General features: G+C 42.8%; 1 protein-coding gene across 1 annotated transcript; it reads right to left on the reverse strand.

Moving 5' to 3' along the window:
* s1pr5b (sphingosine-1-phosphate receptor 5b) lies at positions 1-1230 on the reverse strand. Its single transcript, XM_061094889.1, has one exon. The coding sequence runs from the start codon at positions 1228-1230 to the stop codon at positions 1-3; it is 1230 nt and encodes a 409-aa protein (XP_060950872.1).
* Between the last annotated feature and the right edge of the window lie 17825 nt (positions 1231-19055).

A 19055-nucleotide genomic window follows, 5' to 3' on the forward strand; every position in this document is an offset into this window, starting at 1 on the left:
TTATGATTTGAATAGTTTGGGGTAAAGAGCTTTAATTGGAGATGGGGAGGTGATGACATTCCCAGAAGACATAGTCGTCTCTTGTCCCACCTCTAACTTCTGGGAGGCCACCTCAGTCTTACTGAAGCTGCACTCCAGGAACGGCATCCCGATCTTCTTCACTTGGCCGTCTCTGGTCATCAGACACGGCCGACAGAGCAGTCTCAAAATGGCTCGCCTCATGTCCTTGCTGGTTAGCGTGTAGATGATGGGGTTGAGAAGCGAGTTGACCATGGCTACTCCCAGGAAGTAGTCAGCCTTGTAGAGCAGGCGGCAACTGTGAGTTGGACAGAAAAAGTCCATAAGGAGGAGGAGAAAGAGGGGAAGCCAACAGGCGATGAAGACGCCCAACACAATTGTGACTGTCTTGAGGAGGGCAATGTACTTCTCTGACTTCCTTGCCAAGCCTTTCCGTATGCTGGCTGATATGCCCAGCCGCTGGCGCTGTGTGTTGGTACGGACAATGCGGAATACTCTGACATAAAGGACCACAATGGCCAGGAGCACTGCACTGAACACAGATACGCAGCAGAGGATGTAGCTCTTGGCGTAAAGTGGCAGCACTGTAGAACACTGGTCCAGTCTGTGCATGCAGTTCCATCCCAGAATCGGCAGGACCCCCAAAAAGCCTGCGAGGGCCCAACTTGCACCAATCAATGCCAACATTCGTCCCCGCTTGGCTCCATGGTATGGCCTCATTGTCACCATAGTAACGTGGCGTTCAATTGCAATGGCCAGGAGACTAATGATGGAGGCAGCCAGAGTGATGAACACCCCTCCTTCCCGGACAAACCATAGTAATGGTGTTAGGTTCAAAGTATTACGTCCAGACATGATAATGTTGGCCATGTAAGTTATCCCAGCCAAAAGATCGGACAGAGTCAGGTTACCCAGCAGGTAATACATCGGCACGTGGAACTTCTTGTTCCTCCAAATGGCGATGAGAACCACGGCATTCTCCAAGACAATGAGAAGACACACCACCAGGAACGCGATGCCCTCAGGTTTGAGCCCCTCCCGGTAGCGGTCTTTCTGCAGCTTGCCAGTGTAGTTGTAATGTTCCACAATTACAGAGATGTCCTGGTACTCCCAGAAGAACTGCAGGTAGCCAGGAGAGGAGGGAGCGGGGGAGGTGGGGAATGTGGATGTCGAGGGCGAAGTCGCTGCATGAGCAGCACTCAAAGCCTCCATGCTTTATGTTGCTTTTCTTCTATTCAGCCTGCAGTCAGTGGCTATGAAGTCATTTTCGTTAACATGCTATTGGCAGCGAGGGCTGTGAAGAATTAGTCCAGAGAAAACAAAACGAAAAAAGATACAGAATAAAATGCTTGACCCCTTTCAACAGATGGAGGTGTTACATGAGGATAGAGAGTAATCCACCAAGAATCACTAGTTGTTCTCCTTTCTGCCAAAGGACGGTGCTGTTGAGCTCTGTTAGTCCTGGTCAGAGGGTCCAGACTCTGCAAAGACACACGAAAATCCAAATCATTACAGAGCAACTTGAAAACATCACAGACTTGAGTTAAAATGAGTGAACATTCATGCAATTTAACAAGACTAAGTTACATTACACTGACACTCAAACCGTTTAGCCAATTCATGAGCCAAAATGTATTATTCACAGTTTCACTGCACATCAAAGCATCAACTTGTGATGTGATAACTGAAAACGAACACGGCTCCTGATATATACAGTAAAGTTTATTGTTGCTCAATGGGCTGATTGTACATATTTATATTCAGATGTCATAGGCCGTTGTGCCTTTGTGCGGAAATTAATCTTGACTTTGGCTAAACAGCTTGAATTTGAGTATAGTATGTGATACTTGTGATGATATGAAACTCAAACTGCGGGCATGACCATATGTCGTCCTCTCAAACCGATGAGACCCACTGATTATTGACAGTTGTGGTTGCAGAGCATAGTGTCGTAACGGCAAACGGACACAGAATCATTTTAAAGTAAAACAAACATTTAGACTTTCCAGTTGTGTTTGAAATGTATGCCAGTCAGTGCATTAACCAATCTTAACAATGCAATTAATTTGGTACACATGCAGAGAATTTTCCCTCCATTCAACTTTCACAGTACAGATGAGGTGCGTTTGAAATGTCCCACACCACACACAATTGAGGAAAGAAACAGCACGTCTTGAGTTTATGGCATTTGTAAACCATGATCATAAATACGCTGAAAGGTTGCGGTTGAATTATTGTAGCTTTTATGTTGAAAACAATCAGGGTGATTAGGGTTGCATTCCTCTGAGTCTCTGTCGCGTAAGGGAATGTTTTTTCCTGCTTCTTGAGTCATATGTTAACATTTAACAAAGGGTCCGGAGACTTTAACCTGTTCAGTCTGTTGCAAAAGAATTTGGGATGTAACTGGTCCATGTTGGCACAAACAAGAATGCAGAGTGTTGAAGAAGTATAACACACTGGAGATCATGAATATGGATGGAGATCATGAATAAGTGTTTCAATGTCAAATTAGTCTTGATGGGATGTGATCCAGAGATTAGGCACAGTAAGTCATAATTGCATGCATCATAATATAGACACCATTTTAGTTTAGAAAATATTGACTTAAATTTTGAACATAAACAATATATATCATGTCAGTGAATTTGGCCTCATGCTTATTTTATGATATGAAAATCCTTTCAAATTTTGTGGAAAAGTCTTAGCATCCTTTCCTTTCCTTTGGTGTAAATTATTTCATAAAGATACATATAAACATAAATCATCATAAATCTCTAAAGCAAATTGTTATTTTCCTCCTGACATTCTGTCATGTATAAACACGACACAATTTACACCGCATGAAAAAAACAAACATAGCCAATGATAAACTTATCTAATAATATATTGCATTTGACATGATGAAATTACCTTAAAATGGTCACAGCATTGCCCCTTTCCTGCACTTGATTTGCTTTTCAGTGAGGTGAATCCAAACACGAGCCCCGAGTGACTTACAGTCAAAACTAAGGCAGAGAGAGTGAAGGGAGACCTTAGTTGAAACATGCAACAGCTTAAGGGGGTTGGTCTATGCAAACTCTCTCTCTCTCTCTCTCTCTCTCTCTCTCTCTCTCTCTCTCTCTCTCTCTCTCTCTCTCTCTCTCTCTCTCTCTCTCTCTCTCTCTCTCTCTCTCTCTCTCTCTCTCTCTCTCTCTCTCTCTCTCTCTCTCTCTCTCTCTCTCTCTCTAGCAGACCTTTATGCAAAAACAGATACAGCCAAAATGTTTACCATTTTTCAAATCTGTACTCTGTGAGGAACAGGAGCGATCATCACGTTAAGATGTCGGTGATGCTCATCAGAGTGATCAGTGGCTCTGATCCCTCAACCACAGCAGTTGTAGCTGGGAGCATTATGTTACTGAACTACTGTCTGTTAACACCAGTGGTAGAGGAAGTACTTTTCACTTATGAATAGAATAAACAAAAGGGAACTCAAGTAATTGTAAAAGTACCACCTTGACTAGAAGTAAATCCAGGCACTGCCTCTTCCCTAATGCAACAGTAAACTACATCATTCAAGTTGAAATTCTTCCATTATAAACGTTTCATCGTACACACATCGGCACACGTTGCTTTCACTGCAGAAATCGGGGTATTAACTTCACCTTCACGCTCTGATTGGATCATTGGACCGATTCCCCTCTCGTTTCTGACCCTAACCCATAAAATATAAAAACATTGTGATCATGTTACGCAATACATTGAAAAAAATGTAGTAGAATAGAAAGTACAGATGTTTCTTGTTAAAATTTTACTGAATTACAGTAACTAATTAAATATACCTTGTTACATCCAACTACAGGTGAACACAAATGGGTGATAAAAACTGAATCTCCCTGATACAATCAAGCCTTCATAAATTCCCATGTGACCTTCATAAACACTGCATTTCAACACAAAAACATAAGATCACGAAAACTTTGCTGCCATTTTGCTGGAAGAACCAGTTTAAAAAGAAAGGGCTCAGTATCAATTTTCCGTGTTACTGATTTGTTAAGATCTAGATTTATTGCTCCCACGATTATCCGATCACAACCCCCTACTTATGCAGGCGGGGAAGTTGAGTGAATCTGATTCACATGGTTTATGTTCAAATGACGGCATTCCAGTTCTCAGAGCCTGTCAGGGAGATTGTAGCGTGCTGCGACATGCTTCCGCGGCTCACCTGCAAACCTCCCTTGCAGGGCCAGCAGGAGGTTTATCAGGACAAAACAGAGCAGAGGAGAGGTGAGAGGGATGCTGCATAAGCCTCACATAAAACGTGAATTGCTCTGTATGATGCACATGCTGTCATGCATGTTCATCCTGTGCACATTTGATACTGCATGGAACAGTGAGGCACCAACTCACTAACCCTTGAACGTGTCTGCAACTGTTTTGCTTTAGCTGTGATATTCCTCCACTTCCCTGGTATGTCGTTCTTTCAAACAAATTTCCTTACCCGCAGTTTTGTGACGGTTGGAAATCCTGCTCTTTGTCCGGCTGATCCTCTGATATGTTACACCGCAGTGTGTGACTAACAAACAAAGGCTTCTTTCAGCTAAACCTGTTTGTTGTGGGATTACCTAGTAAAGGTGTAGAATCCTGTTGCTCCATTGTGTACAATTTATGTCTGTTGATCTTTCTGCTTTGTCCACCCACCTCTTCTATATTTTACTCCGTCATCATTGCATGTTCCTCGTCAAAAAGTCGTGTTTGTGCCTGACAGGGTCAAGTGGCTGCTTTTTAGGGCCCTGATAATGTCGGTTAAGTGCGGCTGTTGACACACCGGCCACAATACCCGAGCCGACTCATGAAAAAAAGGACAGTGCGCTTGGTATTGAAACGGGATCAGTCCAAGCTGTTGGCTGAAGTAAAAACATGAACGTCCCCCTTCACAAAGGTACTGCTACAGCCTACTAACGCCACTGGGAAGCCAGGAGGCTGCAGTGCTATTCAAAGTATTGTGTCCATTCGTTATTGTATGTTTGAGCACTATTGATGCACGGATTGCATAAACTGGGCTGATGAGTCAAGCATACATTTGGATTAGGATGTCTGCAGATTCGATTCGTGCATCTCTAGTGTGCAACTATAGGAATGTGTGTTACAGCGGCACAAGTGCGTGTGTTTGTGTGTTTTTGTCGCTACATCAATACTACTACCAGTAAGTGGTTGCGAGTGTCTGAAGGCTCTTATATACTTCTACGTTCTCCGTTTCTCGGAGAGGGCTCCACAGGGGGCAATGGTCTTTTTGATTTTTACTAATCCGACCACTGTACGTCGAAAAAAATTCACCGCCAAACCCATAGGTGGCGCAACGGAAGACGAGCTCAGAGAAGCCTACCCCATTTGGGAAGAAGAAGTCCACGTGTGTCTGTTTATATCTATCGGCTCGTCCCCACACACTGAACCATGGCAACTAACAGAACTAAATAAAGTGACACCCAGCGGGTCAAGATGCTGATGTAATCGTTTCTTAGCGCAGCGGTTCCTAGGTCTTGTTTCCGAACTGTGTTGCTGATTCCACAACTTGAATCTGCTTGAGGCTACATGTAGCTAGAAGCTACCCGGACCTAGCTCCCCCCCAGCTTCCACACACAGTCAGCAGGGACTCCCGGCACTAACAACTACTATCCAGTGTTTGCTTCTAGCCTGACGGTATTATAGAAACAGTGTCATGATAGAAGTGGAATTAAAGTCGTGACGGCGGGTTCTTGCACTGTTACCACCGCAGTTAGCATGGTGGCTAGCCTAGCCTGCTAGCGCCGTTTTGAAAGCTCGTTATAACCGTCTGTGACCGTGCACACATGCAGTCAGTGCTCGAACGAGCCACCGTCAGCCGGACAACTCCGCTGGATTAACACACACGTCACATTAATCGTAGAATCATAGTTGTGTTTGGGTTAGCTGTCAAGCAGGACGTTTGAGGCCGGAAATGACGTCGAACAGAAATGATGTCGTACGGAAATTATGTCGTTCGCGGACCAATCACAGCCAAGAGCTGTCCGTCGGGTCTCCAACATGAAGACGGAGAGTCAGAAAAATCAGACGTGTACGTAAAGCTCTCCGACACGCTCGGAGAGGGCGTTCCACGACGGATAGGGCGGTCTTATCTATCCGTTTTACAAAATACGCAAAAGCATAAATTGGCCTTAAGTCATTATTTCCAAACATCTTTGTTTCTGCCTGTCACGACTATTATGCAACCTCTGAGTTGGACATTGGTCTTGTTGGTCACCATAATCCTGCCCCCCTGCTGTAAGTAGTTCTCTCTTCTAGATGAGCAAAGTGTTGGGGCCAGCTTCAAATTGTTTTAGATCTTTGGCTGTTGAAAAACAAAGAACTGGTTAGAGACCGGCTCAGAATCCGTCCCTTGAACTCCCTCGGTGGGAAATGGGTATGATGTGTACGTCCTGTGCGTGTAAATGTGACATGCTTTACCCACACTCCCCGCAGTCTGTACCGCTGCGCGTAGGAGATGAGCCCTTTCAGGAGATCATTAAAGTGTAATATCCTGTCGGGGTGAGCACAGAGGTCTCACATCAAAGCCTGGGAGAGAAACTGGACTTTGACAGTGAGGATGAGTAGTCTAACAGACTCACAGGACTCACACTAACCTGCACTGGAAGGAAAACCAGTCCTCTTTCATCTTGTCTTGATCTTTTGAGGGTTACTCAGTCTGGTCTGTGTCTGCTTCCTTGTTACTCTTCCTTTTTTTTAAATCTTCACTCCCAGTTTACTCATGTTCATCATGCCATTCTGTGTTTTATATGATGGTGTAACTACACTTGCATGGATATCCCTCTCTGGTATTCTTAACATATGTTTTTTGGCTACACACATGCACACACTGCTGTGATGCTGACTGCTGAGCCAGCTCTTCTTAGGTGTGGATTCAATGTTGACCTTGATGAACCAGTTATGGGACCAACAGGACCTGTTTGTGGTGCATGAGGGTTTTACTGTATATTTGGACGACCACAGCTGCTCTGGCGATTTGACTCTACCAGAGTAGTGATGTTATGGTGGCTTATGTAAGCTGGCAGTGATGGTGGCAACAAGGTTTTAGCCGTAGCATTAATATTGTCATGCCCTTGATTTCTTTCAGGCCTGTCTGCAGAGGACATGGTTGTCAAAAGTAGGTGCACACTGCCATCAGATAGTCTGGGAAATCAGGACCACCTACAGTTTGAGAGCCGGAAACATAGAATCTTAATGGTGCAGTTTTGAAGGAGAATTTTTGACATAACAAAACCCGACCCGCACTTCCCCTCTGTGCATAAAGCTTTAAAATACCCAAGATATCATTTCACAGCTTTTGCCTGTCAGACATTCATGAGGGTTGCGGTTTATATTACCTACAAGGCAAAGGGATATTAATATGGCATTTTAAAATACTTTTTTCCTGTCGTCATTTCCTGTCTTCTTACTCATCACCTAAACACTTCAGGCAGGGGTCTTTCTAAGGCTATCACACCCCTGGACCCTCCTGCAATCTATCAGCACTCAGTCCTCAGTTGTAATCCACTGATAAGTCCTCAAAATCAAGACTAGCCAGACCAGCTCTGTGACGATAAGAAAACATTCCTCACTGTTAGCATTTCTGTCTCTTTCTCTTTCTTTGTGCCTATTTTTCCTGTCACACAGCAGACTCCTCTTTAACCCCATGCTCCGCTAGCCACATTTCCATACAGCTTCACTGAAGCGCGATGTTTAGTTTCCAGTATCCAATCACTCCATGGGCTCAGGGGGTTGTGTTGCATGACCTAAGACAGTCCAGCCCACTCATCAGTGCATTGTTTGTTTGGATTTTCCTGCGGTCTTGCTGCGGTTTGCGGTCCGCTGAAGGGCGATTTAGGAGGATCGGCGTTCTTTTGAAGTGCTGGCAAGGCACAGTGGCTTCAGAAGGCTGGATGAGCCGAGGAATGAGTTCATAGGGAAAGTTAGAGGAGGGAGGGGGGTTGTGGAAGAGGGGTACTGGTCTTCTTCTGACGACAGCTGAGCGGTTGCTGGGAGATGCAGCGAGGAGCAATGAACCTCCGCAATTAAGCTTGATTCTTGCAGGAAATGACCCGAATTTCTCCAATTACAGTGATAACAGCAGATAACACCTTGGACAAAGAGAAGCCAGTGGTCTGTGTGCGTGTGTGTGTGTGTGTGTGTGTGTGTTCATTGCATGCATGGAAGTATACCTATGCACGTACATCTGTTTTCTGTGTGTTTTCACAGTTTGCGGAAGGCAGACATCTGACACCCGTCTGCAGTTTTCATCCAGTGGTTTCCATCCTCCAGTGTAGGGGTGGATCGGGTCACTGAGCACTCTATTGGTGAGCCAGGCTATTTCTTTTGGCTTGGCTGTGTCTCAGCGCTGAAGCTGTGTTGGGTGAGTGTGGCTGCTGTCTGGATGTGTTCACTCCGGCACTGGCAAACTGTACAGGACTAATGAGATCCAGATTGAGAAACTTTCTTGGTTTAGTGTTGACCCACCATCTAGCTCAACCCTCAGGATGATGTGTTCATTCTCATTCTAACTCACAACCCTACTGTGTCCCTGGGGGCATCTGGTCATGTGTCTACCAGTTAGAGACGAGACATACTCTTTCATGTACATGCAAATACACACATCTCCCCACATGGAAGAGAACTGCTCCACCATAAAACAAATCCTTATCTTCAAACAGTTCAAATGGCTCTCAGTAGAGCGCATAACTTGGTCAGGGCTCAACAGTCTTCTTAAGTTGAACCAAATTACACACACTCATTGATATCAGTCCCCTTAACATGCCTTATTTTAAATAAATCAGGAACCATATATTTAAAATGTCAATCAAACAAACAAACAAACAAACTACTTTGAGTTTGTCAGAATTTACATTGAAATAATTTTCTGTTATGATAGATACCAATTTGTTTAATTAGTCAGGTATTCTTAACTATCTTTATATACTACTAATAAAATTGACCAAAATATTCAGCTTTAAAGCTGCACTAATCATCAATGTAAATGCTAATTCCAGATATCTCGGTTTGTCTTTCTGTGTATGGCTGTCCTACCTCAAGAACTACTCTTGTTTACAGCTTCACACTTGGCTTGTGTAATGTTAGTGGCCCAATAAACTGCAGTGTCAAATCTTGTGCAATTTGGACACGCGATCTGTTCATGATTCATACAGGCGACCGATTCTCTGTGGCAATGGAAGCTAGGGCTCATCAGCATTAGTGACATGGTCGATCATGACAACGGGTGGGTTAACGACAAAAACAACACCTGATTCTCCAATTTGGGGTTCTGTGTACTGTTGTTTTATATTTATGTATAAAACAGACCTGAAAGTAAAGAGTTAATTGTTGTCAGGGGTCCACACAACTCTAAAGCTCTAACATTGCTCTGTGTCTACGGTGATGTAATAAACCAGCATGTTTTTTATTTCAATTTCAAAGTAAAGTGTCACTGCTCTGTGAACCGCTTGTGCAGCCACCACGGGACTTCAAAAACTATTTAAAGATTTAACTTAATCCAACATAAATGTACCCACAACTTTACCCAGTATATTTCACAAGCATTTTGTATATTCACATTTATGTTAGAATATAAAACTTATATATTGCAATGGGATTATACATTTGCAAACAACTCATATACATATTTGCTTACCCACATGCACACACACAGATTCTATCCTCATGGAGCCCTCTTGAGACATGATGGTAATCGGAGGAGATGGGCGGACAAAGACATTACAACCGCACGGCAGCCATATGAATCCCTTTGGGACGCTCACTCCGGGTTTTTGTTGCTTGATCGAGTCTTGTTCTGTTTCTTTTTGGGCCCCTCGAAATTCCATCTTTCCCTGTCTTTTAAAGGAAAAAGAGAGAGAGCAGGAAAGCTGCAAACCAGTAAGAATGTAAATGAATGCCAGATCTCCAAGTTCCGACCTCTTTCTACATCCCAGAATAATTTGTAAAATAAACGTGCAGTCAAGACGCTGATAAGGTGAGAGTGAGGAGAAGTGCAGGCTCAGGCCTGAAAGGTTTTATTTGTTTTCCTTTTCCTTCTGTTTCTTCTTCTTAGTATCCCTTCTCATTTTCATCTTTTGACCCCCACTCACTATTTTCCCTCTGTAACCCTCTCTTTGTTTCCATTCTGGAGGTGTTTTATATGAGAGAAACTCAGGCAAACATGGGCACTGTACCAGCTCAGTTAACCAGAGACTAAGGTTAGCGTGACTGGAAGTGATTTGAATTGAAGTCTGATTTCGTCTCTTTTGATTTCTCCCAGTGTTTGTAGTTAAAGAGCATACCATTCAGAAATTACTGAACAATTATCCCCTCACATCTCTTATGAACAAATCCAAATCGAAGCTGGCAGCATTAATGGTTATAAGACTTTCTCCTGAAGGCGCTTCAGTCAGTTCCAAGTGGTAAATCTGACCTTTGAATAAGGTTTGCTGGTGCCAGTAAGACATACAGTAAAGGAATATGAAAATATGCTGCTTTACATTGTTGCCACATACATTTGAAGATAACACTCATGTCTTTATGCTTCAGAATTATGTCGTTTTTTACCCAGACGTGATTAACCTAGCATTGAGTGGAAGCCAGCTAATTATTAGTTACAGCATATAATGCAGCTTGTCTTATTTACTTAACTGTTATGTCGATATAAACAAGTTTAAGTTAAGCTATTTGACTCTTGGCTGCATTGTTGTCAATGTGGCTTACTCATTACACTTGAATCATTTAAAGTTCCACTGAAGGGAAGCTTTTGGACAAACTTTTACACCTGAAAGTCTGGACTATAGTTTGAACCGAGGTTTGTGCCTTTGTTTCATTGTTTACCTTTCATCCTGTTAGTTTTGGTTTAACTTTGCAATTTATGGATCACCTTTTTCTTCCTCTAATGTTAAATTCTGTATCAACTTCCTGCCATTGGTCCAAAAGTTCAAACTATCAAAAATAGCTATTACTAAACAAATCAAATCAGTTTGATCCAGTCCCAGGGACATGGGTCCAAAGCACCTTTCACACCTGTTATGTTGGTGCTGACCAGACAAGTGGGTGCAACCCTCCATAAATGATCAAGCACAAATTGATATGCTGCAATAAAGTTGATTCAAAACACTGCTACTTTACATACTTGCTAGAATCAAAGATGAAGGGTTCAGCAACAAGCTCAACATGTGTTGTTGATGTAAGCTGTGTTGTTATTGCATTTGAAGCTTACTTGATCTGTTTTACAATGGGGAAAAGATCATCAGCTCATAAGTCAACCTCTGTAATATCTGTCATGCCTGAGAGACAATAGAGACACTGGAGAAAGAGAACATGTTATTCAAACAACTTCTAACACACATTGCATTTTAATACAGACTTTTTAAGTTATATAAGCCTGCACTTCAAGAAGGATCTCTGATAGGCTGTTTCGTTTTGAGCGACACCCTGGCTCTTTCAGCGAGCCCATTAGACAAAGTCAAAGCTCTGATGTCATTCAAACTCTGCAACCGATTATGTGCGGTTGAGAGAAATTCAGATGCTGAAACTTAATGTTTTCCTCGGGTTTCTGAGCCCCTGCATCTATGTGTCAGTCACCCCTCTCTTTACTCCCTGAGCCCCTCTACCTCCACCACCACCTCCCCCTGCTCCAGAAACCACATTTCAGAGCTGCTTGTTCCATTGCGAGCAGTGAGATGTCAGGTCACAAGCTCACCAGCAGCTGGGTCCTGTTTCACTGTGCTGCGGTGCATTTTTAGGGCAGGTTTCAGTAAATGGGGTGTCACGAGTGCAACAGCAGACTGTACGAAGACACAAACCAGCCGGCTTCTTGCTGCTAATTTGCTCCACGGTGAGACGTGAAAGAAAAGCAAAGGAAATTTTAATTTTATCTGTGTTCTAAATGTGAACTACAGGGTTTCCCCCTACTCTGCCTTGAGCGATCGCAGCAGCAGCGCAATCACATCTGCCTACACACTTACATGTATGGGCATGTACACACACACATAGTCACACAGAGAACCACATGGGGTTAGGCTAAATTCTTCCAAGGCCATGTTTGACTCGTCATTTTTCAGACAACCCTTCTCTTTGCCCTCCTGCTTCAGGCGATCAGAAATAGACCCAGCTGACAGCCAGCAGGGACCTGAGAAACCTCCAGATTCCCAAAGTTCCAGGTCAAAATTCCATCTGTTGAAAATCAGTCCGTTTCTCACGTTTTCAGCTCCATCCCGATTTGATTGCAAGCCACGATCACTTAAGGGATCTGGTTACTTTGCACGTATATGTCCAGACAAATTCAAATCTAACCGTTGTTCGCTTGTCAGCAGTGTGCAGTTGCAATCAAAGTTGTTGAGTCAACTGAGCAGAGGGGGTTTCAAATCAGGCGCAGGTCCAGGGGCTCACTTGCTTAAAACCAAACATCCTGGCTCTCTCCGAATTTGACTCGTTGATCCCACAGACCTTTTGGCAGGCCTGTCGTATAGCTTTCCTCAAACCCACAGAACTTGTAAATTCAAGTCATGAAGCCAAAGCGTCCAAAGCTATCAAAAAAGTCAGGATGAATTAAAGAAGAATGTGTATAATATTCCATTTGACTCTAATATTTCAATTAGCGTAAATGTAAATGTGCTGGAACATGCAGATATTCCCTACTATCACACCTGGTGGTTGGATTTGATTTAAATTTTTCTTTAGGGGAACTTCAAGAGAAATGTTTGGGATAATACAGTTGAAATCCTACACTTAAACTGCTTTCAGACATGCATTGAACTCCTGACAATCTCCTGAAATTATCTAGAAGGGATGTATGTGAGATAGCAAATGTCCAAGTCGGTTGGTGCGGACATTCTCCAGAGTTTTTGCTGACAGCCCATGTTTCAAAACAGCAGGATATTGAATGTCAGATTCACCACGAACAAGGTGCCACGTTGATGACGACTCTAACACACGTCAGATGCAAAAAGAAAGAATAGAAATATCTCAGAATGAAAAAGAGGCAGACGAAAATATCCACTGAGAAAGACAATGAGATTGAAGACACTTTTCCAACCAGCCCCCTGGTAAAAGCTCAAGAGAGTGTACGAGTGAGCCCATGTGAGAACACAGCAGGATATTATCAACATGTTGATAATGTTATAAACACGCGATGGACACAAAACTGAAATAACAAAAACAATACAAATAACCCAAGATGATAAGAAGACATCGACGATGATGTCGACTTCGAAAATCAACGAGATTTGAGAGCTTTTAGCGATAAGGGCAGTTGCAGGTGTGGATGTGCTGTAAACAAAAGCAAGTGATACCTCCCACAGGCTGTACCCAGACGCCTCCCCTCACCAGGACACTCCGAACATGTTCTTGTTGTGAACAGACCCAGAGAATCTCCTGCTGTGCTCTTTATATGTGTAAGGGGAAGTCTGAAGAAAGTCTGCATCCGATTGACCGATCATTTTCTGAATTTCATGTCTGAAAAATGGGCTTGGGATATGCACAATGCATCTCATAAAGTTTAAGTTGTTAATACATTAAAATGTTCATACTTTGTGGTTTGAAGGAAAGGTTTCACATTGTGGGAAATATTTACTTTCTTGTCAAGATTTAGAGCAGTAGATTGATGATAGTCAATTGTCCAGACTTTTTCCGGAGTGCATGTCTGAAAACGGCTTTAGTGTTTTGTCTGTATCGTTGTGTGTCACTACCGATCGGCACCATGGGACTGCAGAGATCAGCGGGTCACTGTGAGTTCCAGCTCCATGTCTTATTTTGGTGTTTTGTTTGGGTGCTTTTCAGGAGGGAGGGTATTTTAGTTTTCCCAGTGACTGATAGACCTCGATGTTTACGGAAGCACAATTATACGAGCGACTGGGCAGCATGCTGGTCCCAAATGAGTCCCCAGGGGCCACCCTATACCAGTTGAAGTTTGGAGAACGAGTAGCTAGTGTCTTTGCTAGCTGTTATAAACCATTTTACTGTTCGCTAACAGTGCAGTCACTGTGCCGGGCCTCTGTTTGCAAGGTCTCCCATACTTAATGTTAGTATTGAGAGGGGAGAGGTATTTTTACATGTGGTGGAGAAGCTGGAGGAGAAGCCGGTGGTGATGGATTTCACAAGTTTCCTGATGTGCCTCTGACATTCCCACTGGGACTTGTCATCTTGAACCTTTCCCCTCACCCCTCCCCAAACGGTACGATGCCAGGAGCAATTTAGAAGGATAGAGGAGAAAGAGGGGGAAGGATAGTGCAGGGGACGAATAAAAATAATGTGAGTTTGAAGAAGAGCGGAAGAGAAAGCTGGACGACGATGAAAAGGACAACACCAAGAAGACTGATGATGCATTGATTTAAGTATTACCCAGTTGCTCATTGCTTTTCTCTGACCTCACACAATAAACAGCATTATTACTGAAGTCCTGAAAAAGAGCTGTGAACAGCCAAGTATATGCCAGTGTCTGAAAAGAAATGGCGCTCTTCTCTAGAGCTTGTTTAGACTAGAAGAAAAGATCCTCCATAATTCTTCACGCTGTCATCAAGTGTCTTTTCTTCTTCTATAACCTAAACCTTCCTTCCTCTCTGATCATCGTGCTTTCCAGGGCCCTGCACATCTGTGCTTATGTTCCAACAGGAAAACTTAAAATCCACTGCAACACTGAGGCGAGGCGATTTTCTACATCAGCTGTGGTGTTTCTTTTAGCATGGTGCGTTTAATTACCTCACTAAGGACACACAGTGTACAGAACGTGCACTTACAGTGAATCCACTGGTTTGGTGTTTGACTATAAATCATTAGCTTGACGTTTGTATGTCCATGTTCTGCAGCAGGGTGTATGAGACAGGGATGGGGATGCATTGTGATGTACTGCTTAGTGTGACTGTGAGAATCAGCTGGACATCCAGCCGCGCTCTCTCCTCAACCGGGGGGGGGGGGGGGGGGGGGGGTTGTTTACTGCTTTTTTACTCTTCCGTTCTCACCCTGCCCTCGCTCCTACTTTCACTATTTCCTCAAACCCCCTCTTCCTCCTACTCCCCCATGCCTCAGCTCTTTTCTCTCAGCAGTTCACTTTCTCTGGAACACAGTCTTCTGTTCGACTCAGCTTGCTTGTGACAGTTCATGTCAGCTTTGGGGCTTAGACTTTGTGTGTTAAGGGCGTCTGTTTGCTTCAAACCGCCTTTAAACCGACGAGTTGTGTCTCGGAGATTATTCCAAAACAGATCATCCGATAAGCATGACTACTTCACATGGCATTAGGCTTAGTGAGCAGAGTTGATAAAGTTGGCAGGATCTGAACTTATCTTCCCATTTTCTCCCCATAATCCACACATCTAATTCTATCCCAATTTATGTGCCCAATTATGTATCACTATGAAGTCAGAGACAGACTATCGAAAGGTGTGAGATAAAAGCAACTCACCCCTCTCCACAATGCTATGCCATTTAGAGCAGGTATAAAGACTTTGCAAAAGCTTTGTGACCTTCCCTGTTACCAAATACATACTCTGCTGACACAGATTTACATGACCCGTGATGTCACCAGCAAAGACTGAACTTCCAAAATTGAGAATAAATAAATAAAATTAAATAAACCTTAATGTTACTAGAAACTCTAAAATAGGTCAAAATCAATTCAGAATAAACATGCAGCCTGACGCCTGACACATGGAAGGAAATACAGTAATGATGTGATCATCCTAATACAGTCAGTTTGAATGAGAAGGAAAAAGATTATAGGAGCTCACTTTCCCATGATTACTACTTCTCTGTCCAGTTCAGTGCCGGGTTTTGTTGGTTGGTAATATTTGGACGAGTCCACTGGAAACAGAATACAGATGGGGACCAAATCTCCCTCCAGGCTATCGCTCAAACTCCGTCTCCTCCAGGACAGCTGACGATTTCATGCTCATTCAGGACCACTCTTTTCCTGTTTCTATGTTACATGGGAACAAAACAAGCAAACGGCAACAAAGCCACAAAACGTTAGCATCACATGTGTTTTGATTACGGTGCAGACATTGACTGTGAGGTTTTCATTATGTTAAAAAACAAGTTTAAAGCACATTCATCTATAGACTAATCTAACTACTATTTCTCTGTATAGCATTGGTGGAGGAAGTACTCAAACATTTTACTGAAGTAAAAGTACAATCAAACAGACAAAATGTTTTCAAGTTAAAGTATGAACGTTTTTACTTGATAAAAACAAAGTACTTGCTTTAAAATATACCCTAAGTATTATCAACACTTGCTTATCCATTGCCTGCTATGGTCTTTGTGACATTTTTGTTGTCATCTACCCATGTCCACTAGGGTGCGAATGAACTTCCGCTTGCAGCCCGAAAATTTGTAACCACAGTGACTGTTTGTGTTGACTGCGAATGCTCCAGGTGCAATAAGTCTTCCTACTGAGAAGGGATAGAATGTGGGATCAGATAAGCATGAAACACCCGCCTGACCGTTCAAGTATGAACTGTGCACATGAACGTGTGAGCAGAATGAGTAAGCAACTACCAGCGGACGCGTAACGTATAGTCGATTCTCGATGTTACCTGCTCGTTCTGATCAGTGGACCAATTCCAATCCCCCTCGTTACTGAATACTTTGAAAATGATTTAAAAAACAATGTGAACATGGAACCCAATGCATTGAAAACATTTCGCAGATGAATTGTAAAGTACAAATATTTGCTGATTAATATAGTGGAGTAAAAGTGAAAAGTACTCAAAAATTATTGTACTTTAGTATAGATACATGAAAAATGTACAAAAGCATGGTAACAAAGTAAATGTACTTTGTTACATCCCACCACTGCTTTCTCTGCAAACATCCTAGGTCACACGTGTCATGCCAGCAGGACATGGAAGAGTGATTAAGTGAACAAACTAGATTAAATCTCCAGGCAGGATATGTTTATTTGGGTTCTTGTTCAAGCGCTCCCTAACGCAGATGTGATTTACCAATGGCTCTTAACTGGTTTATAAAGATAAACACTTCACCAGCCTTTAAGTTTCTGTAGGAAATTGTGCAGGACAGGAGGTTTACGGATACGTATGGCCCACTCACGAGTATTTGCATATGTTAAGGTATTTTTTTTCGTTGTGTGTGGCTATAATGATGCCCCAGGCCAAAGAGGCAGGCAGTGCCATGTGCTCCAAAAAAACAAAAATATTTTCACGAAGCAGAGTTCAGCAATAGTATGTGTCAACTTTGACCTTTCCTTCTTAATGGGGATTGCTAGGCGCTTGTTTTCATTCTTGACATTTACCTCGTTCCCACTTTAACGCCCCACCCTCTGCTGAGAAACCCCTCATCCAGGCCTCAGAGCCCGGCTTCACACATTTTTTAGATGTGACTGCTTGTTTTTCTTTGTGACACTGTGCCACGGCTCCTAAGAGCTACATTAACATCCATTTAAACAATTAAACCAGAATGCATGAAGAGTTAGCACGTTGCCGCTCTCCAGCCAAATATGTAATTGAGCTAATAGCAGCTGTTCGAGCAGAATCTTATAACACATTCACATGTTCCATTAGGGGCTGCAGTCGCGAGCCAGCGGTGGAGTGACTGGCTCCAGATGTTCTCCATGGCAGGGGAACAAGCCTCACAGGATACAGCATAGGAGATGAGGAGATGTTTTTTTCTGTCACAGGAGAATCGTCCCTGGTGATTTTAAATACCTAAAAAAGGAGCTCTATTTTTACCAGCTTCAAACGTTTTGCCTGCATTTAATCAGGAAGCCTTTCTTTGCCAAATCCTCTCCAGCAGTCACATCTGAGGAGCCGGGCTGTCCAAATGAAAACACCTCGAATGATCATGTTATTATATTCTAGTCATGGGAAACTGAGCACTGTGGGTGTGAGTGAGTCACTTCTGTGACAGTAAGCATGTAAACAGGCTCAAGAACAGAGCTAAGTGAAGAAAAGTCTTCCATCAATGTCTCGCCTCACTGTCAAGAGGATGTTTGTCTGGAGGTCTTTGTGTGCGTCTGTCTTTAAGAAAACCTGTCTTACAGCAATTTAGTCAATACTTGTTTTTTCCAGATGTAAAAATTGTCCATTGAAGAGAAATCGGCCTCGGATTAGCAGCATGTAAACTGCTGCTGCCGACTCTACCGTGGGTAAACTTGGTCCAAACCAGACAGCTGTGTTCTCAGGGGAAAGTTATTCACATCACTGCTCTCCTAAGGCTGTTCATGTAGAGTCAAGCTTTCAAACATTTCTCTCACGACTCAGGAATTCTCTCTTTTTCTCAGCAAAGAAAACCTGTCAATGAGATAAAAGAGGATTTTTCAGATTATGTTTCCATCTAGCTTGTATTAGTTTAAACTCCATTTTGTTCACCACACAGGATAATTGTTTATTGTTTACAAATGACCGGATTACAGCCTATTAAACATGACATTTATTTGTGTGTGTGTGAGTGAGTGTTATATTTGTGTGTATTATGCATTCCTAATAACCTGCATTGTCTGTTTTGCCTGCTCATCAGTTCTTGTAGCTCACTCATGCAGATTACATGAGCCCCAGACCTGACGACAGCTTATCAACAGAAGATCTCACCAACTAACTGTAGAACTGTCAAGCACTGGAAAGACAGCTTTTAAAGACTGAACAAGTGATTTTGTCTTTTTCGCCCCTGTTTTATGACTACAAATCGTTTACATGTATCCGTCACGTTACTGCCAGTGGCTTCCAGGCAGCCATGATTTCTGTTCTTTGTCTTTGTCAGTGTTAAGTTTAGGTAGATGCAGCACGCGTATGTGATGACGACAGGAGGTACGTATATATAAAAGACTTTAGTCGGCTACCTAAATTATGATGTGAAACCAAATCTTACCAAATAAAAGTACACTGACATGAACATTGGTGCGGAACTTTGTCAGATGTGAAAAACATCAATTGCTGATGTTATTTATCAACATGCAATCAATGTAATTCATTGCAACATACCCATCATGAGGTTAAAAGAATAAGAAAATCGAAAAAGCAGCACTCAAGAACTTGAAAATCCATGTTTATTTACTTAGAAGA

This window comes from Limanda limanda, chromosome 2 (genome assembly GCF_963576545.1).
Source record: "Limanda limanda chromosome 2, fLimLim1.1, whole genome shotgun sequence".
Taxonomy (NCBI): domain Eukaryota; kingdom Metazoa; phylum Chordata; class Actinopteri; order Pleuronectiformes; family Pleuronectidae; genus Limanda; species Limanda limanda.